We start from the raw sequence: 27,746 nt of genomic DNA, 5'->3' as shown, positions 1-27,746 counted from the left end.
GCATAGAAGTATGAGACAATCAGGTTGCTAAGCATAAGATTACATTATGATAAAACTCTGTGAGAAGTGTAATGGAAGTATGAGTTCAAGGAGAAAAGGAAACAATATAAATGTCCAGTTCTTAAAACCCTGCCTGGGTTTTATAGCTATTGTAAAAATCTCTTGGATTTTCAGTCCTGCTCCAAAATTTTCAGGTATATCAACTGAAGATGAGAAAAGAGGGCTTGTGTCTTTCTCTTTTACCTGTGTCTTTTGACAATATAACCATCCTGCTTTTCCAGCAGATTTCCACTTCTTGTTTTTGGTTATGAAAAAACACTGAAGTATTAATTGGAGTTGGATAGCTCTCATCTTTCCTATTCTGATCAATCTGACCTGATGATGCCTTAGATGAATGCCTTTTGGAACTGCCAGAAGACTCTGAAAGGTTCCTCTTTTGTTTCTTATGCCTTTTGTGACCTCAAGAGGAAGAGGATGAGGAATAAACAGACTCATAAGCAGAAGAAACACTGAAGAGGAAGAAGATAACTTTCTTCTTTTCTTCTTTTACTTTTTTCTCTTCTTTTAAGAGCACTTGTTTCTGTTTTCTGCTTTTGTTTCTGTTTTCTTCACTTGTTTCTGTTTTCTTTGTTTTCTGCTTTTCTTCCTATTCAACTTTTTCTCTGCGTATATTTATAAAGTTTCTGCAAAGCGTCATCTGTATCTAAAATCTCATCCAAAGCCAAAACTTTCTTATAGTAACTTTCAGAATTTAAAAGTTTTCTTCTTCTAACTGCCCTCTTCCTTCTACAAGTAGTTGGCAGAGGTATTTTCTTGCATTCCTGTGAGTTGGAAAGTTTTCTAATGCAAGGTTAAAATCTTCTGGACTTTTTTAGATTTCCTTTTGTCATGTATAATGTTCCTTGAGCTACCAAACCTTCCACATTTTGCTTATCTATTTCCGGAGCTTTATTGTATCCATTCATAGCATCCATATGGCATTAAACCTTAAAATAGTTAACTCCAGTATTCACACATATTAAAGCCTAACTGCAGACAAATTTTTTCTTAATGAAGGATCAAAATCATCTTCAGAGAAATTTTTGCTTTATAGACTTCTCATTAAAGATGGTGTATTAGATTCATCTATTCCTGGTTTTCCCAGAAGGAATTCAACTAATTCTGGATTAACAAATCCCAGAGATCTCTGTATAATATTTTCATAGGAATCTAGAGAATTGCTATTTAGTTCAACACTCCTCCTATATTACAAAGGAAGCTCTTCAGAAGTAATTACACCTAGTTTAATAACCAGATAGGTGTGGCAAAAGAGATGAGCTATAAAGAGACACAGATAGTTTTTCATGAAATCTGCCAAAATCCTTGATTCCATTTTGAATAATGTCACCAGTTTGGTAATATGATAAAGGATCCCCATGGTGACTGTGAAAAGGCATATCTCTTAATGGACAAAGAACTGTGATTTCTAAGTGGGTTATGTCTCTTGTGATGCCACTTCCTAAACAGATTAAAACAATGAAAAAACAAAATTCCCAAAGTAGAATTAATTCTTTCAATCACTATATCACCATTTTCAATATCTTGGAAAAACAGCTCATTCCCCTCCACATTAAATATTCCCATGACTTGCTTTAAAGGTGGGATGACTACATAATGATCTACATTGTCTTCATTAACTTTAGAAGTTGTAGGTACATCTGATTTCTAGGAAAGTGCAAAAAGTTAATCTGCTTTTTTGGAGATGAATTTTTGTATCTCAATATTGTTAATTAACTCTATTCTCTTTTCTGCCAAGTAAATGCTACTTGGACAGCAGCCTCCAGCAGGCTCTGATACCCAGCATAGAAGGCTCTAGAAGTACTGATTGTCCTGCTATTCATTCTGGCGTAGCAAGGACAGCAATGACCACAGGTGGTAATTTAGCAACTGCCCCAGAAGGTTCCCATCCATGACCAGAGACTGTGGCCTACTAGAACTTATTCCATGTCCACCACTTGAATCAGTGGTCAAGAAGGTTGAGGCACCAGCCTGGCAGCTGCCCCAAATGAACAGCACTTATATAGTTGCTTCCTGTAGGATAAATATTTTTATTTTAAAATGTTAATATTATTTTTAATTTTAATATTTATTTTTTAGTTCTCGGCGGATACAACATCTTTGTCTGTATGTGGTGCTGAGGATCAAACCTGGGCTGCACGCATGCCAGGCGAGCGCGCTACCGCTTGAGCCACATCCCCAGCCCAAAATGTTAATATTTTAAAATGTGCTGGAAGTTCCATCTTGAGCAACTCCTTACATTTAGAATTTTAAAATTTAGGTGTTAACTTAAAATGTATGAAGTTATATATGGCTTTTCAGATGTTTGAGGGAAGAAAGCTCAAAACCTATTAGGCTATTCTTAAGGCCTGATTTGTTCTCATTTCTTTCTTAAATATTTCCTTATCTCCATATCTAGATTATGAGTTCTTTTTGTGTCAGAATTATTTCCATGTGCTTGTATTTTGCCCAAGATTCAGGAAGAGGAAAAGGTAAATAAAGGAAGCAACCCCAAACAAGTCAGGAGTTGACTTAAACAAAATTCATACCCTGGCAGATTGAAGTTCAAGCTCAAGGATTTTATGAGCATTGTAGATATTACTCAGTTCTGTTCTTTGGTCAGAAAGGTTTTCCCATCCCCAAATATAAATCCTTCTTACCCACTGCCTTCCACTGATGCATGGAATCCCTTCAAATGGTGACACAAATTTTCAGACTGCATCTATTCAAAATGCATATATCTTAGAAGAAGTAACATTGACCTAAAATCAAATTAAATTATATTGTTTCCTAAGAGCAAGTTTTTGTTAAAAAAAAAAAAAAGTATGAGAAGAACCAAGAGGTTACTTGTCTGGGGTTTACATGTTAGCTCCTTAAGTTTACTGCAAACCATACCAAACATCTCTTCTTTACTGAAATGATCCTGAAGGATGATTAGGCAGAACTTTATTGATTCTGAAATGATCAACCACATCAAAGTCCTCATTTCTGGGAAAACATGATTCTTAAGTAGAGAAGCTCTGTGGTGGACTGAGAAATGAAGGTAATGTCTAAGGGTAACCCTGATAATCCTCCAGTTTGCAGATTACACAAATTAAAACTCAGCAGTGACAACTGGACCTTCCATTGGGTAAATGAATGAATTAAACACTTCCTTTCCTATGGATGGAGCTAATAAAAATAGAAGGATGATCAGTAGGATAAAGGAAAGAAAACAGGAGGAGGAATGAGGGCAAGGGAAGGTACAGGGTGTATTAAATTGACCAAATTATGTTATAGGCACATACAAATATACCACAATGAAACCCACCATTTTTAGGGAAGAGAGGTGGGAGGGAAAAAGAGGGAGAAGGGGAGTTGCACGGAAGATGGAAGGAGAACCTCATCGTTATACAGAATACATGTATGAGGTTGTGATGAGAAAAAGAAAAAAAAGTGTCTCACATTAGATTGGATAGAGAGAAATGATGGGAGGGGAGGGGAGGAGTAGGGGGGATAGGAAGGGCAGCAGAATAGAATAGACATTATGATTGCTATATATATATAGGTGACTCTATGACCAGTGTGATTCTGCAATCTGTACAATTAGAAAAATGAGAAATTATACCCCAATGATTCAAATGTATGAATTGCCAAGATCATTGTAATGTCATGTGTAGCTAATAAAAAAAAGAAACCCACCATTTGTATAATTATTGTGTACCAATAAAAATTTTTTAAAGTTAATACAAAAATAAATGGTCTTTTCAATTATTTGAATCCTTGCTAGAAGCAGAACCACAAATCTAAAATCTAAATTTTATTTAATCTTTTGAATATGTTCCTTAATTTACAGATTAATAAATCAGAATTATTTTCTAGATGATATAAAATAGTAGATTGAAAGCAGTGGAACTTACAACACAAGGACTGAATGCACTCTAATGTAAACTATGGACTTGAGTTAATAATATTGTATCAATATTGCCCCATCAAATATAACAACTATGCCATACTGATGTAAAAATATTATTAACAGAGGAGAAAATGAGCTGGAAGAAAGGGAGTATGTGGAAACTCTCAATTCTATAAACTTAAAACTATTCTGAAAAATAAAGGTTATTTATTTAAATAAATATATAACACTCTCTTTCCTATATCTGATAAATCTACACAAAACCTTTTTGACTAAAAGTTTTCCTTCATTTGGCATAGGTAAGATTTTAGTGCATAGTAGGCATTCAGTACCTTTTGGTCAGATGAACAGATTTTTCAGGAAAGGATCTACTTAGGAGTAATTGATAAGGAAGTTAGACTGCCAATTAATCTGAAACTTGGGTCACTGAAAATTTGTGTCTTTTATTGATTTTTTTTTCCTGCAGCAAGTGAAAGGGAACTTTGTTAGGTTGAAGGCTTGCATCTCAGAGCTTCGAATGATAGAGACAGAAGGTTGTTTCCGACCACAAAGCACTTCTCTACAGCTAGCAATACAGGATGGACTCCAGCAATTCAAACAATACAGCAGATATGTGACCACAGGTGCTTCTCTGCCCTACACTTCCCTGGAGGTAAGAGATGCTGACCTTTAAGACTCAAAGCCATCCTCCCATTTTGGTCTAGATAGGTGTTTCATTATTTATAATCCTTAATCCTTGTATTGTTCTCTGTTTTATACACATTGAACGTAATTTTTCCTTTTTTTTTATGTACTAGGAGCACTTAACCACTGAGTCACACCCCTTGCCCATTTTTAATTTTTTAATTTTTTTTTGAGACAGGTTCCTGCTAAGTTGCTTAAGGCCTTGCTAAGTTTCTGAGGCTGGCTTTGAACTTACGATCCTCCTGCCTCAGTTTCCCAAGCCACTGGGATTGGAAGTATGGGTCACTACATCCAGTGAATATAATTTTCAAGGCTAAATTTTCAGCTCCCTGCAAACAGAAGACATATATCACATATGATTTTTAATATGCAGATTGTCAAAAATTGAAGGTCAAAAATAGGAACTAAAGTGAATTAAGGAAAAACTGAATCAAAATAAAATCTGAATATTCCATCTGCCTCAGATTTTTGAAACTTTCAAATATTAAGCTTCCCAGATTGATACATATATAATTACCTGAGTACCCTTAGGAACTTGAAATAGTTCTTAATCAAATCTTGTCATCAAATGAAGTAAAGTTTCTTGAGATTAGCAGTTATGCAAATGTAAAACATCTACTATTCTGGTGCCAGATTGAGAAAATCTTAAAAATATAAATAAGTCATGGCTGAATATTCCATGGATATATAAGGGAGATGAGTTAAACACTTTCAGCCTTTGGTAACCTCGGACAGCAAACAGATGCATTAAAAAATAATTGCAGAGACTTCTGGTTTCCAGTTTTACATGTAAGGAACTTGGAAGTCACTGCTTCATCCTAACAACTAGCAAAATGTTAAACAAATTCAAAGGTTAACAACTTTGTTTGGATCCCTAAGAGAAGTTAAGATCGCAAAGCAAACAAACTACTGCCTCCAAAATTAGACACAGACAGATACAGAAAATCACAATATACTGGATGAGAAATCTCCACTGGAACCAGAGCTGGAGTAGGAAAACTTGAACTTTAATTGACGAATTGCTGGAGGATAGATATTGTCAAGTCTGAAAGTTAAAAACTCCCGAGACACCCTGTCATGAAAGCTGCCTCACAATTTTGGGAGTTTTGCCTTCAGAAGTACAACAAGACTCTCATAGTAAATATCAGGGGGAAATTCCCTCATACCTCAGACTGGAGAGGAAGAGTGTTCTGTTCTTTTTAACAAGTTGTGCCCTCAGGAGAAACAAGTTCAATAGAACCCAACCTGCTGGGGTTTTATCAGAGCTTAACTGATATGGAGGACAAGAAATACCAAACTCTTTTTTTTTTTTTAATATTGGGAATTGAATCAAGGGGTGCATTACCACAGAGATATATCCCCAGTCCTCTTTATTTTTTGAGACAGGGTTTTACTAAATTAGCCTCAAATTTATGATCCTCCTGCCTCAGCCTCCCAAGTCACTGAAATTATAAGCATTTGCCACTGTAACTGGCTGTAGTGATAAATTTTATGTGTGGCTTTGGGGTTAGTCCTTTTAACTTTTTAAAAATTTTATTGGTATGTTATAATTATACATAATAGTGCAATTCATTGTTACATGTTCCTACATGCATACAATATAACAATTAATCTGGTCAATTTCATTCTTCAGTACCCTTCCTCTCCAATCTCCTCATCTCCTTCTTCTATTCTATTGATCTCCCCTCTGTTTTCATAAGATCCCCCATCTTTTTCCCCCTTTTTTTCTCTCTTAGCTTCCACATAAGTTTAAAAAAATCTGACCCTTGACTTTGTGAGTTTGGCTTATTTCACTTAACATAATGCTCTCAAGAGCCATTGATTTTCCCACAAATGACATAATTTAACTCTTCTTTGTGGCTGAATAAAACTCCATTGTGTGTATATATGCCACATTTTCTTTGTCCATTCATTAATTGACAGACACCTAGGATAGTTCCATAATTTGGTATTGTAAATTGTACTGTTATTGTAAATTTTACTGCTAAAAACATGGGTATGCAAGCCAGCGGGTTGGCAGCAACTCAGAAGACTAAGGCAGGAGGATCATGAGTTCAAGGCCAGCCTCAGCAACTTAGCAAGATCCTGTCTCAAAATTTAAAATATCATGTGGCTGGGGTTGTGGCTCAGTGGTAGAGCATTTGCCTAGCACACATGCAGCACTGGGTTCAATCCTCAGCACCACATAAAAATAAATAAATAAAGGTATTGTGTTCATCTACAACTAAAAAAGAAAATTTTAAAAAATTAAAAATATCAAGGTGAGGGGATGTAATTCAGTGGAAGAGTGCCCATGGGTCTAATCCCAATATCACAAAGTAAAAATTTTTTAATTTAAATTAAAAAAAAAAACATGGGCATGAATGTATCACTCTTGTATGCTGACTTTAATTCTCTAGGATTGACACCATGGAGTATTATAGCTTGGTCATATGGTGTTTCCATTCCTAGTTTTTTGAGGAACCTCCACACTGATTTCTATAGTGGTTGTACTAATTTACAGTTCCACCAACAGTGTAAAAGTGTTTCTTTTTCCCCACATCCTCTACAGCATTTATTATTGTCATATATATTATATGACTATATATAATATATATACATATATTATTGTCATATATTTATTATTGTCATATATTCTTTGTGTGTGTGTATGTGTGTGTGTGTGTGTGTGTGTGCGCGCGCGCGCGCGCTGAGGTTTGAACCCAGGGGCTTGTACATGCAAGGCAAGCACTCTACCAACTAAGCTATACCCCCAACCTCGTCTATATTATTGATGGCTCCCATTCCAAAATCTCTGTATAGTTTTGATTTGCATTTTTCCTAATTGCTAAAGACGTTGAACATTTCTTCATATATTTGTTGACAATGTACATTTCTGACAATGTGCATTTCTTCTTTTGAGAACTGTTTGGTTCATTTGCCCATTTGTTGATTGGGTTATTTGCTTCTTTTGATGGTAAATTTTTAAAATTCTTTATATGTTCAGGATACTAATCCTGTCAGAAAAGTAGCTGGCAAAGATTTTTCTCTCATCATATATTTCTCTCTTCACTCTTGTTTCCTTTGCTGTGCAGAAGTTTTTTAATTTAATGACGTACCATTTATTAATTCTTGGTATTTCCTGAGCTTTAAGAGTTCTATTAGGGAAGTTGTTGCTTATACTTATATGTTGACAGACTGTAGAACTGAAAGTAGCAATGAATAACATGCTAAGGGCTCTACTAGACACAGAATAGATTAACATGCTGAAGGCTCTAATTCATAAAGTAGATACCACAATAGGTAATGTAAGCATAAAAGAGAACTCCTAAGAAAGAACCAAATAAAATTTAAAAATCCATAACATAAATGAAGACACTTTTTCCCTAAACCTTCATAATTTTATTGTCTCAGAAACTGAGAATCAAAAGACAGTGTGCTATTGGTGAAAGAACAGACAAATCAATGAAACAGAACAGAGAACCCAGGAATAGGCCCTCAAAATATAGTCAACTGATCTCTGATAAAGGAGTAAAGGCAACACAATAGAACAAATACAGTCATTTCAACAAACGGTGCTTGCTAAAGTAACGGATGTCTGTGTGCAAAAAATAAATACATCTAGACACCGACCTTCCACCCTCCACAAATTGGATCACAGGCTGAAATGTACAATGTGAAACTATAAAACTTCCAGAAGATGACATGATGAGTAACTGTTATCTAAAATATCCAAACAACATTTAGAACTCAGCAAAAAGAAAACAACTTGATTTTAAAATGGGCTAAAGACCTAACAGACACCTCATCAAAGAAGGTATACAATAGCTTATGAAAAAATGATCCACATCATATCTCAATCAGTGACATGCAAATTAAAACCACAATTGAATACTACTCTACACTTATTAGAATGGCCAAAATCCAGAGCACTAACAATACCAAATACTGGTAAGGATGTGGAGCAACTGGAACTCTCATTCTTGATGGTGGGAATGCAAAATGCTATAACCACTTTGGAAAACAGCTTGATGGCTCTTACAAAACTAAACACACTCTTGGATTGTCAGCCAACAATTGTGCTTCTTGATATTTACCCAAAGGAGTTGAAATATGTGTCCACACAAAACTCTGCACATGGGTGTTTATAATAGCTTTAATTTGTAACTGCCAAACTTGGAAGCAACCAAATGTCCATCAGTAGATGAATGTTTAATAAAACTGTTGTTCATCCAGACAATGAGATATTATTCACTGCTAAAAACCAATGAGCTATCAAGCCAAAACAGACATGATAGAACCTTAAATACATATTACTAAGTGAAAGAAGCCAGTCTGAAAAGGCTATATAATTTATTATTCCAACTATATGTCATTCTGGGAAAGGCAAAATTATTGAAATCGTAAAAGGTTGGTAGTTGGCAAGGGCTATGGGGAGGGAGGAATGAATAAGTGGAGCATAGAAGATTTTAAGAGCAATGAAAATACCTGTATGACATTATGTTGATGGGTGCATATAGTTGTATATTTGTCAAATCCATAGAATGTACCACACAAAAAGTGAGACCCAAGGTAAACTATGGACTTGGATGATTATGATGATTATGATGTGTCTATGTAGGTTTATCAATTGCAACAAATACACACTCTGGTGAGGATATTGATAATGGGTATTGTATGTTTGAGGGCAGAGGGTATTTAGGATATCACTTGCTATCTCAATTTTGCTCTGAACCTAAAACTTATCTAAAATAATAAAGTTTTTGAAAATAATAATTATTGTGGATTTCATAGGCATCCCACTTCATCAATCAAAAACATCTAAATATGGGCTGGGGATGTGGCTCAAGCGGTAATGCGCTCGCCTGGCATTCGCGGGGCGCTGGGTTCGATCCTCAGCACCACATAAAAATAAAATAAAGATGTTGTGTCCACCGAAAACTGAAAAATAAATATTAAAAAATTCTCTCTCTCTCTCTCTCAAAAAAACCATCTAAATATTTTTTTAAATGCATATATTTTCAATTGCCGGGCACAGTGGCACACACCTGTAATCCCAGCAGCTCCAGAAGCTAAGGCAGGAGGATCAAGAGCTCAAAGCCAGCCTCAGCAAAAGTGAGGCACTAAGCAACTCAGTGAGACTCTGTCTTTAAATAAAATACAAAATAGGGCTGGGGATGTGGCTCAGTGGTCGAGTGTCCCTGAGTTCAATCCCTGATACTATATAATTTTATATAGGAATTTGTGTTTGGCAAGTGAAATTTAATGGAACAATAGAATTTAATGGAACATTTATATATATACTTTTTTTTAAACAATTTCCTTCAAGTTTCAAAATCCAAGACAAAACTTATGAGAAAAACATACAGTGTGTTCATTCAGATGGAATAAAATATTATACACAAACACCTCAATATTCCTTTAGGTCCCATATGCACACTAGTGAGTGAAACTTAAGGGTCTTATTTCCTTTGTTTTTATGTAAAAATTAAAGCATTTTGAACAAATGAGATGATACCAGTGCTTCAAGCAATCTTTAAAGAATAAAACACAGTTGTTGCTTTTAACTGGTCACTTTCTAGGCTCAGCCTGATTGGAAGGTTCTGATTACCTACTCTACCACAATCTGCCAAATGAAATTGGTCTGTATCACTTCGTGGCCTTTTGGCTAAGATTAAGTGAAATTTTATTTGTAAGTTACAGGTAAATCATCCTCTTTACACTAAACATAATAGCCATTACCATAGACTTCTGCTGTGATATTCCTCACTCTGGACCTCTGGGAAAATAAACATGTTGATTCTTGGATTTTATTTTCAGATTACTGTCCTGACTTCCCACCCTGGAAAAGAAGTGGTCAAACAACTGGAGGAAGGGTTGAAAGATATAGATCTGGTCAGGGTCAGAAGGCTTCAGGTTGTTGAAATCACAAAAGGAATCCTGGAGCTCATGGACTCAGCATCTCCTGTTGAAGAGCCCAGCAATGATGGTAAGGGGGGTTTTATGGTTTTTGTTTTTGTTCCAAGATGGCATCTCATTATGTTATCCAGGTTAACCTCAAATTCACAATCCTCTTTGCTGCAAGAATTTTTTTTTTAAATTAAAAGAATGATAATATCTGTAATGAGTAGTTTTTATGGGTCAATAAAATTGTTTTCCATGATCTTCTTATGTTCTTAAGTAATAAATTAACCAGCAGATTCCACTGCAGTTCAGATGATTTAGGTGTTAAATTTTGTAATAGTTATTTTATTTCAGAAATAATAGTTAAAGCTGAAATATTATAAGTCTAAAAAATAAAACTTACTTCATCTCCCTAATCACTTTTAAGATATTGTGGAATCCTTACAAATGTTCCTTTCTATATGCATACACACACTTATCCATACATACTTAATATTTTAATGGGATCATGATATACCTAATATTCTATAAATTCTTTATGTATGTGAGATAGCTGTCAGTATTATAACTCTATCTCATTTTGAGACTTCTTGATTTATTATTGTGTGGCTGTACCATAGTTTGTTTAATGACATTAATTTTGCTGTTATAATTAATGCTGCATTAACAGATTTACAGTAAGGATGGCTGCATAAGCTAATGACCAATGCAGTCACACAGACTCCTGTATGCAGAAAGGCCCCATGCTTGGGGTTTAATGCTTTTTGGCTGCTGTCTTGAAATTCTTAGTAATTTTATGTAGGAATTTGTGTTTGGCAAGTGAAATTTAATGGAACAATGGAGCACATGCCAGGCCTGGGAGCATTGATTCACATATTCCCTGCCTTCTTCCCACCTCCTCAGAATGGGTTCTCATTTGCCATCTCACCAGCCTCAGAGACCCTGCCCTTCCTACTCCTGTCCAACAACCACTGTTAGCCTCTGTTCCCCTGCTAGACCAAGTCCTGGACAATTCAATCAGGTTGAAGCAAAAATGCCTTTTGTGCTGAGTTGCAAGACCAGGGCCCAGGCACCTGTGAGAGTCTATACTTCTGGATAAGTATCCTGGTACCTGAATGTGTCAGTCAGCTTGTTGTCACTACGACCAAAATACCTGACAAGTCAACTTAGAGGAGAAGTTTATTCTGGCTCATAGTTTCAGAGGTTTAGTTCATGTTCAGCAAAGTCCATTGCTCTGGGCCCAAGGTAAGGCAGAACATCATGGCAGAAGAGTATGGCAGAAGAGTCACCTCCTGGTGGCCAGGAAGCAGGGCAGGAAGAGGGATTGGGCTGGGGAAAATGAACCCTCCAGAGCATGCCCCCGATGACCCACTTCCTCCAGTGCCTCACCTGCCTACAGTTACCACCCAGTTACTCCATTCACACTAAGATGGACTGATTAGGTTACAAATCTCATGATCTAATCATTGTACCTCTGCTATACTTGAGTGATAGATGAATCTAAACTGGTTAAAAAAGAAACTCTTAAACTTCATAATTTGGTAATTTCCACTTGACTTACTAAAATGGTTTCATAAGGGGCTAGGAATATTGCTCAGTTGGTAGAGTGCTTGCCTCTCATGCACAAGGCCCTGGGTTCAATTTCCATCACCACACACACAAAAAAATCATTTCATAAATTTCTATTGCCTTAGAATTAAATCCAGCATGGCATTCATGGTCTTTCTCACCTAATCCTTGGCCTCGCTTTACAGCTTTGCTCCCACCTCTATCTGACAAGTCCTGGTAATGGGAAACCATGAGTTCATCTCTGAACGTTAATTATATCTTACTTTCTCACATCTCTGAGTCTCCTTTCCCAGTGGCCCTTTCCTCCTCCTCTGCTTGGCTAATTCCCACTTGTCCTCTAAGACTCAGTTTGAATAAAATTTCTTCCAGGAAATGTAGGATTATAGATGAGTTAGATGTACTTATTTATACTTATCTGCATTTTCCCCTCCAAAATAATCCTGGGAGAAATTCAAGAATAACAGTATAATGTTAAAATCAAATGATTTCCTTTTGCCCATTAGACTAGCAAAGATAAAAAATAAACAAGAAAAATGTCTGGTCAGGAGTCTCATTTACTATTGATGGAAGTGTAAATTGATATGATTTTTTTGGAGAGTCATTTGGCAGTAATATATATATATATATATATATATATATATATATATATATATACATACATACATACATATGTGTGTGTGTGTATATACACACATACACCTATATGTTTGGCAATAACTATATATAAACATAAATATGTATATGTATATATCGAAATATAAATATGTATATAAATATATATATAAGTATATATACACACAAAGTTTTACCTCCTAATAACATTTCTAGGAATTTATCCTACAGATAATGTTTGTACAAGTATACAGTTATATACTCAAAGAGAAGGTGACATAGTTTGTGAGTCCAGAGCAAAGCCAACATGCAGAGCCCCTTCTTTCAAAAAATAGATAAAAGACCATTGAACCAAATGTGGTGGCACAGGCCTGTAATCCCAGGGGCATGGAAGGCTGTGGAGCCAGCATCAACAATTATCGAGGCCCTAAGAAACTTAGAAATACCCTGTTTCCAAAAAAAAAAAAAAAAAGACTGAGGATGTGGCTCAGTGTTTAAGTGCCCCTGGGTTCTATCCCTGGTACAAAACAAATAAACACAATCCATTTTTTAAAAAAAAACATTTTTATATGTACTAACATAAAAAATTTTCTCCCATGGACTCTTTGTGGAGTAATTATGGTGGGTCTCCTGTTGCGTGTGAGTGTGTGTGTGTGTGTGTGTGTGTGTTTAATTGTGATAAGAACACTTTACATGTGATCTACTCTTGTAAAAAGTTTTAAATATAGAGTATTGTAAACTTTAGGCATAATAATGTTGTATAATAGTTCTCTAGAAGTTAATTGTTTATTCATCATGTTCTGGTGTTTTTTTTTTCTTTTAAATTTGCTAGTAATATAACATTCCCTCAATGTTATTGTCTGGATATGAGATGTTCCCCAAAAGCTTACCCTCCTACAATCCTTTCTGGCTAAATGGCCCCTTCCAAGATTGTGACACATGGAAGTGCCTGTTCTTTTGATACTATTATTGATCTCTTTCTTGTCCCACAAGAATAACTTCACTCTTTCTCCCCCCTCACTTGTTCTCTCCTTAATTAATTAGGAAGTTGGTAACTAAGGGTGTGGTTTCTCTGTCAAATTCTGACATATATGGATGTTTATTGCAACATGAGGCCTCTGACATTGTTCTGGAAACAGAGGGAGGGTAACCAACCTTAGCCATGTGGTTTGTGAGCTCTCACCTATTATTCATACTCTGCTTTCCCAAGCTAGACTCCTCATTAACTATCCTTCTTTGTGTTCCCATACCTCTACTCCTAGTAGTATTTTCTCTGAATTCCTTCCCCTGTCCTCTTCTAGCCAAATCCTCCCACTTAAATCCTAATTCAGTTTCATTACTACCGTATTAATTTTCCTCTCCTTAGAATAACTATTATCACTTGTGGTCTGTACCACACAATTCAGCACTTAATTATATACCATCCATAATTGTCTACCATTGCTTTTTTGTGTGTGATAATTTTGTCTGTTCACCTGAATTGTGAACTACTTGCTATCTTTTCAATCTGCATTAAAGTGTAAGAACCTTGGAATTAGAAACTTGTTTTACCAATTTCTGTGTCACAGTGTAGAGCATATTCTAGATTATCAGAAAGTATTTTTTAATTAATTGATTAGAGTTATATGTGTGGGGCTGTTTGACTCAGCATCCCCCACATCCCCTTACTTTGGTAACACTTCCATCTTCCTAGTTAGAGTGGACCATGACTCAGACTGAAGCAATCATAGTTCTCCAGGACATCAATCAGAGTCCTTCGCATTGAATTCCCCAAACTAAATCTGAGGGAGAGAAGCTGTTTTTCTTTCTCTTTGGTCAAGGACAGATAAGTCATCGATTTAGAAAGAAATTGTGTCTATAATAGCATAGAGCTCAGAGTACTCTGAGTCTGCATGAAGTCTTTATTTAGAATAGTTAGTGGCTTGTGCTTATAGAAGAGCTTATAAATGCAGGAAAACCCCTTTTACCTTGTTTTACTGATATTCTCCCAGTAGCTTCCTATTTGCTTCTAAATAATTTATTATCCCATAAATTGCTTTAATCCCTCTATGGACCAAGTATGTATGTATGTATGTATGTGTGTATGTATGTATATATATATATACCTCATTGCTTGAAATATCCCTAGTTTATCTGCACTCTCCTTATAATTAATTCCTTTATTTCTTTAGTTTCCTTTTGATTCATTTTGGCATCATCAAGATATTTTCAACAGCAGCTTCTCTCATTCTCAGAAGGATGTATGCTCCAGAAATAGGTTGCCTAAGTCTAATTCACAGGTATATCACTTCCTAACTGCACAACTTTGAGTAAGGTATTTAGCCTTGTTAAATCTTAGTTCTTAATTCCTAACCCATGTAGTAGTTGTTGTAATTAAATGAAATCATGTATGTTAATTACCTAGAACATTATAAGTAGTCAGTAAAAAGTTAGCTATTCTTATTATTAATACTCATGAAAATTTTCTGAGACTTTTTTAATATTTAATTTTTTTAGTTATAGTTGGACACAATACCTTTGTTTTTATTTATTTATTTTTATGTGATGCTGAGTATTGAACCCAGGACCTTGCACACGCTAGGCGAGCGCTCTACCGCTGAGCCACAACCCTAGGCCAGAGACTTTTTTTTTTTTTGGTAGTGCCACAGATTGAACCCAGGGCCTCACATATGCTAGACAAGTGCTTTACCACAGAGCTATACTCACAGCCATGAAATTGGCTTATATGACCAGTTCCTAAGTATACTGTCAGTTACCTGAAACTAAGTCTGTTTCTTATACATCTTTGTATCACTAGCACTTAGCACTCACCCTGACATATGGTAGATTCTCAATAAATGTTTCTTGAATAAATAATTGAAAAAATATCAAGTGATTTGGAAGAGCTTGTGGTTACTGTGTATGATGTCAGTTTAAATGTAACATATTCCAAACACACATAGCTTCCCTACGTAATCCATAGTATTCACACATTTCTCATATCTAATTAGAATTTTTGAAACTTTGATGAACATGGCATTACTTAAATGAAAATTGTACTTTTTTTTCCAGTTCTGGGGATTGAACTCAGGGCTCTTCCCACACTAACCAAATGCTCTATCATTGAGCCACATCCCCAGCCCTGTACTCTACTTTTTGAAGACAGAAACAAATCAAAAGAAAGGTTGATATTTTAGACTAGTTTTGAAAATAGTAGTGAGAATATATCCTTCAGTCAGTCTAAATTCTTTCTTCATTTAGTACAGTCCTGCTTAACAAGAACTAAACATCACAAGGAAGACTTAGATACTGAAAGATCCAGAATCATTGAAGAAAGAATTAATTTAAAAATTAGGAAAGTAGATTCACATTTTAGAAAATTTCTTTAACATACTCAACCTAATTGGAACTCAAGAAGTATAAATTAAGACAATGAGATATTACATACCTTGCCTGAATGGCTAACATAAAAGAATGAAATTACCAAGTGTTAGGGTACAAAACAACAAAAGCTCTAATGCTTTGCTACTGGGAGTGTAAATATGGACTCCAATTAAGGAATACTGCTTGGCATTATCTTAAAAAGTTGAAAATATGCATGCTCTATGTTTTAGCAATAAATAATTTAACCCTAGGCATAAGAAGTGCCTATGTGCACCAAAAGCATATATAAAATGTTCATAGAAACTTTATTCATAATAGCACCTAATTGTATATGCTCCAGATTTTCACCAATAGTAGAATTCATGGTATATGGAAGCATATTAATATACTATCCAATAAAGAAAATTAATAAAGGAAAGGTATACCCAAAAGCATTGGTCAATTCCACAAACAGAACATTGAGAAACAAATGCCTCCTGGAAAATTTTATTTACATAAAGTTCAAAAACAAGCAAAATATTCAATGTAAAAGGTAAGACCAGGAATCCTTTTGAGAAAGAGGGATAGTAGTAACTGCAACTGAACAGAGATGGGAGCTCAGGAGTGCTAGCCCAGGTGATAGTTACCAGATGCTTCTGAGTCAAAATTTAATGAGTTGTATGTTTACATTTATGCGTTTTAACCTTTGTCAATATTGGTCTTATACTGTATAATAAAATAAATTTTTAAAATAAAAAAAATGTCCTTTAAAAGATCTAAAATTAAAAGGTTGACTTTATATTGCATTCACATTAATCAAGATTTTCTGATCATTTTTAACTTTTAAAGTCTATTAGTTGTTTTCCTCCAAATGTATAAAAATACTTTTGTACATTTGTTATTATGTTGTTTAACTTGTTCATTTTATTCTTTATTTTAAAATTTAGCTGAAAGATCCTCTGTGTGCTCTTTGTTGTGGCTTTTGTCCTATGATTTAAACATCTTTTGTAAATTATACAGACTTAAACATTACAGAAGTATAAAAGAGAAAAATGACCCAAAATGTCACTTTCCAGAGACAACCACTATTAACAGTGTAGGACACAGTCTACTGAAGTGTCCTACTTCTGTCCCTGCATGTACATGTGTATGGGTAAACAGGTAACATTATTGTTACTATTTCCTTTTACAAAAATTAGACTAATTATTACTCAGCCAAAAAGAAGAATGAAATTATAGAATTTGCTGGTAAATGGATGGAACTGGAAACTGTCATGCTAAGTGAAATAAGCGAATCCCAAAAAAACAGTCTTAATGTTCTCTCTGATATGCAGATGCTAAAACACAATAAACAGTGGGAGAATAGAAGTTCAGTGGACTATACAAAGGGGAATGAAGGGAAGGAAAGGGGTATGGAAACAGGAAAAACAGTAGAATGAATCGGACATAACTTTCCTATATTCATATATGAATACACAACTAGTGTAACTCCACATCATATACAATCACAAGAATGGGAAGTTATAATCCATGTATGTATAATATGTAAAAATACATTCTACTGTCATGTATAAATAAAAAGAACAAATAAAAAATGACACTAGGGGCTGGAGTTGTGGCTCAGTGGTAGAGCACTTGCCTAGCATGTGTAGGGCGCTGGGTTCAATCCCCAGCACCACATAAAAATAAAATAAAGATATTGTGTCCAACTATAACTAAAACAAAATATTTTTTAAATGAGACTATATCATACTCACTTCTCTGCATTTTATAGATATTTACTCATAATTATTCATTTATTTAGTAATTTTTCCATTAGCCACATAACAATTGAATCCATTCCTTTTAATATTTATAAGATATTACATTGTATTACTTCATTATCATTTATTATTTAACCATCCTATTGGATTTTTACAATATAGAACCATGTGGCCTTAAATAAGTTAATTTAACTCTTTATTCCACAAATTTCTTCTTCATAAAATATGGCAAAAAATAGCTACTTCATAGGGTTTGTGAAGATTAAATACACATTGCACATAAAGCACTTACAACAGCACCTTGTACAGATCTCATCTATTGATTTTAATAGTAGTGTGGTAATAGTCATGTGTGTTTGTGTATACCTTTATATACCTTTTACTGAGAAAATGTCAAGCTCTAAATACTCGTATTTTATGCTTTTATTGATACATTATAGTTATTCATTATAGTTCAGACTGTTTTGACATAATCATACATGTATGGAATTTAATATGCTCCATTTTAGTCTCTAGTGCCTCTTCTTTCCCTCCCCTCCTCCCTCCTATTCCCTTTCCTCAGCTCTACTGGTCTTCCTTCTATTTATTTATTTTTAATTGGTGCTTTATAAATATATGTAAAGGTGTAATTCACTGTGGTATATTTATACATACACATAGCATAATTTTTGTCAAGTTCATTTTACATTTTCTCCCCTTTCCTAATCCTCCCCCCCCATCTCTTTCTTCTCCCCTACTGATCTTTCCTCTATCATTATGATATCCAACACCCCCCTTTTTTATCCCTTATTTCGCTCTAGCTTCCACATATGAGAGAAAACATTCAACCCTTGATTTTCTGAGTCTGGCTTATTTCACTTAGCATGACATTTTTCATTCCATCCACTTGCCAGCAAATACATAATTTCATTCTTCTTTATGGCTGAGTAAAATTTTTTTGTGCATGAGATAGATAGATAGATAGATAGATTAATATATATTAATATAATTTTCTTAATCCATTCATATCTTGATGGGCACCTGGGCTGGTTCCATAACTTGGCTCTTGTGAGTTGTGCTGCTATAAATATTGATGTGGCTGTATCATATTAGTATGCTGATTTTAATTCTTGGAGATAAATAGCTGGGTCATATGGTGATTTCATTCTTAGTTTTTTGAGGAATAGCCATACTGCTTTCAGAGTGGTTATATTAATTTGCATTCCCACCAACAATGTAAGGGAGTACCTTTACCCCCACATCCTCACCAGCATTTATTATTATTTGTATTCTTGATAATTGCCATGGAGTGAAGTAAAATCTTGATGTAGTATTGATTTACATTTCTCTGATTGCTAGGGACATTGAACATTTTTTCAATGTATATGTTGTTTTTTTTTTCTTTTTTTTTTAATTAATTTTTATTGTAGGTTGTTCAAAACATTACATAGTTCTTGATATATCATATTTCACACTTTGATTCAAGTGGGATATGGGCTCCCATTTTTACCCCATATACAGATTGCAGAATCACATCAGTTGCACAACCATTGATTTACATATTGCCATTCTGGTGTCTGTTGTATTCTGCTGCCTTTCCTATCCTCTACTATCCCCCCTCCCCCCCTCCCCTCCCCTCTTCTCTCTCTACCCCCTCTACTGTAATTCATTTCTCCCCCTTATATTTTTCCTCCTTTCCCCTCACTTCCTCTTGTATGTAATTTTGTATACCCCTGAGGGTCTCCTTCCATTTACATGCAATTTCCCTTCTCTCTCCCTTTCCCTCCCACCTCTCATCCCTGTTTAATGTTAATCTTCTTCTCATACTCTTCGTCCCTACTCTGTTCTTAGTTACTCTCCTTATATCAAAGAAGACATTTGGCATTTGTTTTTAAGGGATTGGCTAGCTTCACTTAGCATAATCTGCTCTAATGCCATCCATTTCCCTCCAAATTCTATGATTTTGTCATTTCTTAATGCAGAGTAATACTCCATTGTGTATAAATGCCACATTTTTTTATCCATTCGTCTATTGAAGGGCATCTAGGTTGGTTCCACAGTCTTGCTATTGTGAATTGTGCTGCTATGAACATGGATGTAGCAGTGTCTCTATAGTGTGCTCTTTTTAGGTCTTTAGGGAATAGACCGAGTAGTGGAATAGCTGGATCAAATGGTGGGTCCATTCCGAGCTTTCCAAGAAATCTCCATACTGCTTTCCAAATTGGCCGCACCAATTTGCAGTCCCACCAGCAATGTACAAGAGTACCCTTTTCCCCACATCCTCGCCAGCACTTGTTGCTGTTTGACTTCCTAATGGCTGCCAATCTTACTGGAGTGAGATGGTATCTTAGGGTGGTTTTGATTTGCATTTCTCTGACCGCTAGAGATGGTGAGCATTTTTTCATATACTTGTTGATTGATTGTATGTCCTCCTCTGAGAAATTTCTGTTCAGGTCCTTGGCCCATTTGTTGATTGGGTTATTCGTTATCTCATTGTCTAATTTTTTTAGTTCTTTGTATATTCTGGATATTAGGGCTCTGTCTGAAGTGTGAGGAGTAAAGATTTGTTCCCAGGATGTAGGCTCCCTATTTACCTCTCTTATTGTTTCTTTTGCTGAGAAAAAACTTTTTAGTTTGAGTAAGTCCCATTTGTTGATTCTAGTTATTAACTGTTGTGCTATGGGTGTCCTATTGAGGAATTTGGAGCCCGACCCCACAGTATGTAGATCATAGCCAACTTTTTCTTCTATCAGACGCCATGTCTCTGATTTGATATCAAGTTCCTTGATCCACTTTGAGTTAACTTTTGTGCATGGCGAGAGAAAGGGATTCAGTTTCATTTTGTTGCATATGGATTTCCAGTTTTCCCAACACCATTTGTTGAAGATGCTATCCTTCTTCCATTGCATGCTTTTAGCCCCTTTATCGAATATAAGATAGTTGTAGTTTTGTGGATTGGTTTCTGTGTCCTCTATTCTGTACCATTGGTCCACCCGCCTGTTTTGGTACCAGTACCATGCTGTTTTTGTTACTATTGCTCTGTAGTATAGTTTGAAGTCTGGTATAGCTATACCGCCTGATTCACACTTCCTGCTTAGAATTGTTTTTGCTATTCTGGGTCTTTTATTTTTCCATATGAATTTCATGATTGCTTTCTCTATTTCTACAAGAAATGCCGTTGGGATTTTGATTGGCATTGCATTAAACCTATAGAGAACTTTTGGTAATATAGCCATTTTGATGATGTTACTTCTACCTATCCATGAACAGGGTATATTTTTCCATCTTCTAAGATCTTCTTCTATTTCTCTCTTTAGGGTTCTGTAGTTTTCATTGTATAAGTCTTTCACCTCTTTTGTTAGGTTGATTCCCAAGTATTTTATTTTCTTTGAGGATATTGTGAATGGGGTGGTTGTCCTCATTTCCATTTCAGAGGATTTGTCGCTGATATACAGGAATGCCTTTGATTTATGCATGTTGATTTTATAGCCTGCCACTTTGCTGAATTCATTTATTAGCTCTAATAGTTTCTTTGTAGACCCTTTTGGGTCTGCTAGGTATAGAATCATGTCATCTGCAAATAGTGATAATTTGAGTTCTTCTTTTCCTATTTTTATGCCTTTAATTTCTTTCGTCTGTCTAATTGCTCTGGCCAGTGATTCGAGAACTATGTTGAACAGAAGTGGTGAGAGAGGGCATCCCTGTCTTGTTCCAGATTTTAGAGGGAATGCCTTCAGTTTTTCTCCATTCAGAATGATGCTAGCCTGAGGCTTAGCATAGATTGCTTTTACAATATTGAGGTATGTTCCTGTTATCCCTAGTTTTTCTAGAGTTTTGAACATAAAGGGATGCTGTACTTTGTCGAATGCTTTTTCCGCATCTATCGAGATGATCATATGGTTCTTATTTTTAAGCCTATTGATGTGGTGAATAATATTTATTGATTTCCGTATATTGAACCAACCTTGCATCCCAGGGATAAATCCTACCTGATCATGGTGCACAATTTTTTTGATATGTTTTTGTATCCGGTTCGCCAGCAGTTTATTGAGGATTTTTGCATCTAGGTTCATTAGAGATATTGGTCTGTAGTTTTCTTTCTTTGAAGTGTCTTTGTCTGGTTTAGGAATCAGGGTGATGTTGGCCTCATAGAATAAATTTGGAAGTTCTCCCTCTTTTTCTATTTCCTGAAATAGCTTGAAAAGTATTGGTATTAGTTCCTCTTTAAAGGTTTTGTAAAACTCTGCTGTATACCCATCCGGTCCTGGGCTTTTCTTAGTTGGTAGTTTTTTGATGGTATCTTCTATTTCCTCAATTGATATTGGTCTGTTTAGGTTGTCAATATCCTCCTGACTCAATCTGGGCAAATCATATGACTTAAGAAATTTATCGATGCCTTCACTATCTTCTATTTTATTGGAGTATAAGGATTCAAAATAATTTCTGATAATCTTCTGTATTTCTGAAGTGTCTATTGTGATATTGCCTTTTTCATCCCGTATGCTGGTAATTTGAGTTCTCTCTCTTCTTCTCTTCGTTAGCGTGGCTAAGGGTCTGTCGATTTTATTTATTTTTTCAAAGAACCAACTTTTAGTTTTGTCAATTTTTTCAATTGTTTCTTTCATTTCGATTTCATTAATTTCAGCTCTGATTTTAATTATTTCTTGTCTTCTACTTCTTTTGCTGTTGTTTTGCTCTTCTTTTTCTAGGATTTTGAGTTGAAGTATTAGATCATTTATTTGTTGGTTTTTTCTTTTTTTAAGGAATGAACTCCAAGCAATAAATTTTCCTCTTAGAACTGCTTTCAATGTGTCCCATAGATTCCGATATGTTGTGTCTGTGTTTTCATTTATCTCTAAGAATTTTTTAATTTCCTCCTTGATGTCTTCTATAACCCATTGATCATTCAGTAACCTATTGTTCATTCTCCAAGTGATGCATGATTTTTCCTTACTTCTTTTATCGTTAATTTTCAATTTCATTCCATTATGATCAGATAAGATGCATGGTATTATCTCTACTCCTTTATATTGTCTAAGAGTTGCCCTGTGACATAATATATGATCTATTTTTGAGAAGGATCCATGTACTGCTGAGAAAAAAGTGTAATTGCTTGATGTTGGGTGATATATTCTATATATGTCAATTAAGTCTAGGTTATTAATTGTGTTATTGAGCTCTATAGTTTCCTTATTCAACTTTTGTTTGGAAGATGTGTCCAGTGGTGAGAGAGGTGTGTTGAAGTCTCCCATGATTATTGTATGGTGGTCTATTAGACTCTTGAACTTGAGAAGAGTTTGTTTGATGAACATAGCTGCACCATTGTTTGGGGCATATATATTTATGATTGTTATGTCTTGTTGGTGTATGGTTCCCTTGAGAAGTATGTAGTGTCCCTCTTCATCCCTTTTGATTAACTTTGGCTTGAAATCTATTTTATTTGATATGAGTATGGACACTCCTGCTTGCTTCCGAAGTCCATATGAGTGATATGATTTTTCCCAACCTTTCACCTTCAGTCTATGTATGTCTTTTCCTATCAAATGCGTCTCCTGAAGGCAGCATATTGTTGGGTCTTGTTTTGTGATCCATTCTACTAGCCTGTGTCTCTTAATTGGTGAGTTTAAGCCATTAATATTTAGGGTTATTATTGAGATTTGGGTTGTTCTTCCAGCCATATTTGTTTATTTATGTTACTAAACATGGTTTGTTTTCCTCTTTGATTATTCCCCCCCCCCTTTACTGTACTACCTCCCGCTGCTGGTTTTCATTGATATTTTCCATTTCCTCTTCCTGTAATATTTTGCCGAGGATGTTTTGAAGAGATGGTTTTCTAGCTGCAAATTCTTTTAACTTTTGTTTATCATGGAAGTTTTTAATTTCATCTTCCATCCTGAAGCTTAATTTCACGGGATACATAATTCTTGGTTGGAACCCATTTTCTTTCAGTGTTTGAAATATGTTATTCCAGGATCTTCTAGCTTTCAGAGTCTGTGTTGAAAGATCAGCTGTTATCCTGATTGGTTTACCCCTAAATGTAATCTGCTTCCTTTCTCTTGTAGCTTTTAAAATTCTCTCCTTATTCTGTATGTTGGGCATCTTCATTATAATGTGTCTAGGTGTGGATCTCTTATGATTTTGCACATTCGGTGTCCTGTAGGCTTCTAGGATTTGGGATTCTGTCTCATTCTTCAAGTCTGGGAAGTTTTCTCATATTATTTCGTTGAATAGATTGCTCATTCCTTTGGTTTGGACCTCAATACCTTCCTGTATCCCCATGACTCTTAAGTTGGGTCTCTTTATGTTATCCCATATTTCTTGAATGTTCTGCTCATGGTTTCTTAACAGCTTTGCTAAGCTGTCTATGTTCTTCTCCAGTTGAAATACTTTGTCTTCATTGTCTGATGTTCTATCTTCTAAGTGTTCTACTCTGCTGGTAGTATTCTCAATTGAGTTTTTAAGTTGGTTTATTGTTTCCTGCATTTCCAGGATTTCTGTTTGTTTGTTTTTTATAACCTCTATCTCCCTGTATAATTGATCTTTTGCTTCTTGGATTTGTTTATGTAATTCATTGTCGAAGTGGTCGAAGTGGTCTTTCATTGTCTGATTTTGCTGTCTAATGTCTTCCTTGAGACTCCAGATCATCTGAAGCATGTATATCCTGAATTCCAATGTATATGTTGTTGATTTTTATTTTTTCTTTTGAGAAATGCCTATTTCGTTCTCTTGTGCATTTATTGATTGGTTTATTTGCCTTTTTTTTGGTGTTAAACTTTTTTCAGTTGTTTTTGTTGCTCTAGTTGTGTAATATAATTTGAAATCAGGTATTGTGATGCCTCCAGTGTCACTCTTTTTGCTCAAGATTGCTTTGACTATTTTGGAAATTTTATTCTTCCAAATGAATTTAAGGACTATTTTTTCTAGTTCTGTAAAGAATGTCATTAATATTTTGTTGGGGATTCCGTTGAATCTATATAATGCTTTTGGTAATATGGCCATTTTGACAGTATTAATTCTGCCTATCCAAGAACATAGGAGGTGTTTCCATCCTCCAAGGTCTTCTTCAATTCCTTTCTCCAGTGTTCTATATTTTCATATAGAGATCTTTTACCTCTTTGATCAGATTAATTCCCAAGTATTCTTACTTTTAGGTGGTGGTGAATGGGACAGTTTTCATGATTTCTTTCTCAACAGAATCACTATTAGAATATAGGAAAGCTATTGATTTATGAATATTGATCTTATAAATACTGTATTTTATCAAAAAGAAGACATGATCATCAAACAACTTTTAACTTCAAAATCCCTGAAAAATCCCTCTACCCATTATACTACTTTTATTTATTTGTTTGTTTGTTTGTTTATTTTTAGTTGTAGGTTGACACAATAACTTTATTTTATTTATTTGTTTTTAATGTGGTGCTGAGGGTTGAACCCAGTCAGTGCCTTACATGTGCAAGGCAAGAGCTCCCCCACAGAGCTACAACCCCAGACCCGCACTACTTTTATTTTTGCATGTCATCTCTCCATTGACCACAATCAAGTTTATGTTACATAGTTGTGATTCATGTATATAATTTTATTTTCAGTAACAAAAAACTTTTTTTATTGTTCCCATAACATTTCTTCTCTGCTCTTTATCTATTTTGTTCCTCTTTCTTTTTCACACACTTTAAAAAAGGCTAAGAAGTGTTGGTACAAGACAGAGATATGAAGAAATTTTCCTCTTGCAGGGGAAGCAGTACACTTTACTTATCTTTATATGTCTTCCTTACCTATAAGCAATCCTACACCCTAGAGCAAATTCCTAATACTGGATCTTGATCATAATAAATTTAGAATCTGCTAAAGTTAATCCCAAACAAGAGTCATAAATCATGGGAATAATGCTGCTAGCTTATTTTGTTCTAAAATAAATTTTGAGCCTCAAAGAAAAGATATGTGAACTAAAACCATTTCTTAACTTACTCTAATAAATTTGCTTGTAGATAATAGTGAACTGACCATTTACTGTTCAAAACATTCTGTTCTAAATAGTTTCTCCCATATTATCTTATTTAATACTTGTTTATCTAGATTAAAACACTAAGGTAAACTGAGGTCTCGTCCAAATTAAGTTTTCCAGGTTTCTTGGTGAAGGGAACAGGGATTCAAGTCCAAGTTCTCTGGCTCCAAAACTCACATGTTTAACTCTTTTCCACTATCTCAGTTGAAAAATACAATAGAGATAATTAACAATTCAAAAATTCATCTTTGAAAAGCCTAATAAGAACCCTCTGGTGAAACCAATGAATAAAAAAGAGAAGGCATAAAAGTTAAAAAAAAAGGGGGGGGGAGGGGAGAATAGGCATAAGAAAAAATGTTAGAAATTAGAAAAAAAAGGATATAGTAATGACAAAATTGGATTTATCCCAACAATACAAGGTATTTCAAATTAGAAAATGTGTGTATATATGTATGTGTATGTATAATTTACCATATCAAGAGATTAAAAGGCAGAAACCATGTTATCTTAATAGATACAGAAAAATGTATGGTAGGGCCAGGTGCAGTAGTGCACACCTGTAATCCTAGCAAGTCAAGAAGCTGAAACAGGAGGATCACAATTCAAAGCCAACCTCGGCAGTTTAGAGAGGCCAAAAGCAATTTAATGAGAACCAATCTCAAAATAAAAGAATTTTTAAAAGACCTGGGGATGTGGTTCAGTGGTTAATCCCACTGAATTCAATCCCTGGTTAAAAACAAACAAAAACATGAATAGGACTAGGAATATAGCTCAGTGTTAGAGTGCTTGCCTAGCATTCATGAGGCATTAGGTTCAATACCCAGCACTGCAAAAAGAAAATGAAAGCATACAATAAAATTGATATTCATTATTTAAGAGAAAAACCTCAGCAAACCAGGAATAGGAAATAATTCAGTAAAGCGTATCTGTCAAAAATCTACAATAAATATAGTTTTACTGGTGAAATGTTCAAAAGTTTGCCTTTAAAAATCAATAATAAGACCTGGCATAGTGGCACATGCCTGTAATCCCAGCAGCTTGGGAGGTAGAGACAGGAGGATTGTGAATTCAAAGCCAGCCTCAGCAATTTAGTGAGGCACTAAGCAACTCAATGAGACCTGGTCTCTAATAAAATACAAAATAGGGCTAGGGATGTGGCTCAGTGGTCAAGTGCCTTGTGAGTTCAATCCCTGGTACCAAAAAAAAAAATCAAGCATAAGACACAGACCTGCCCCCCATCACCAATTTAATTCAATTTAACATTATCATTCTAACCTAGTAGGACAAGAAAAAAAGTAAAAGATATGATGATTGGAAAGGAAGAAACAAAATTCATTATTTACAGATTCTTTGATTGACTAAATAGAAACCAAAAAATTGAAAAAATTTATTGTAACTAATAAGAGTTGTGCAAAGTGGCTGCATATAGGATCAATATACCAAAAAAAAAAAAAAAAAAAATGAAGAAGAGACCTGGTGGAGATTCAAGATGGCAGATTAGAGGAAAGCTGCATTTCTAGTTGCTTTATGACGTGGGATTCAAGCAGTGGGAATACTGTTTCCCAGTGAGGTGGGTGAAAGAGAGATTTCACTAAAATTCAATCTCAGACAGTGAAAGTGTCTTAGAGACACAAAACTTCAAGTGCATTGAACAAAGATGAAAGTACATTGGAGACAAGCTGGTTGCAGCAGCAACAGCAGTAGCAACAGCAGCAACACTGGTTCACCACAGAGGAGAGGAATAACACAGAGAAACACAAATGAACAGATTTGATATATGGAAAAAACTGAAGTCAAAAAAGCAATCTGAACTTAGCTGATCCAGAGGCTGCACCATGAACTGGTGCTTGAAAAGTGCTCTGTATTTCTCAACTGGCAAGCAAAGAGCTAAGGTAGGAGCCATCTTGAAGAGACCACATTGCAGCTGCTGCTACTAAAGTCAGGATACCATAGTAAACATTGCCGTACCACCCAGTAA

At 35.1% G+C, this 27,746-nt stretch overlaps 1 protein-coding gene and 1 pseudogene across 1 annotated transcript in view; one reads left to right on the top strand and one right to left on the bottom strand.

Annotated features, from left to right (window-relative positions):
* Window positions 1-27,746, top strand: part of M1ap (meiosis 1 associated protein) — a 106,864-nt gene that overhangs the window by 24,944 nt on the left and 54,174 nt on the right. The window contains exons 2-3 of the mRNA XM_076832761.1: window positions 4,398-4,583; window positions 10,415-10,583. Coding sequence (XP_076688876.1) covers window positions 4,398-4,583; window positions 10,415-10,583 — 355 coding nt within the window. The remainder of the gene's footprint in view (window positions 1-4,397; window positions 4,584-10,414; window positions 10,584-27,746) is intronic.
* On the bottom strand, window positions 122-1,950 carry LOC143380680 (tetratricopeptide repeat protein 14-like; annotated as a pseudogene).

Source organism: Callospermophilus lateralis, chromosome 14 (assembly GCF_048772815.1).
Source record: "Callospermophilus lateralis isolate mCalLat2 chromosome 14, mCalLat2.hap1, whole genome shotgun sequence".
Classification (NCBI taxonomy): domain Eukaryota; kingdom Metazoa; phylum Chordata; class Mammalia; order Rodentia; family Sciuridae; genus Callospermophilus; species Callospermophilus lateralis.
Note: the sequence above shows the minus strand (reverse complement) of the source record. Positions and strands in the feature narration are given on the sequence as shown.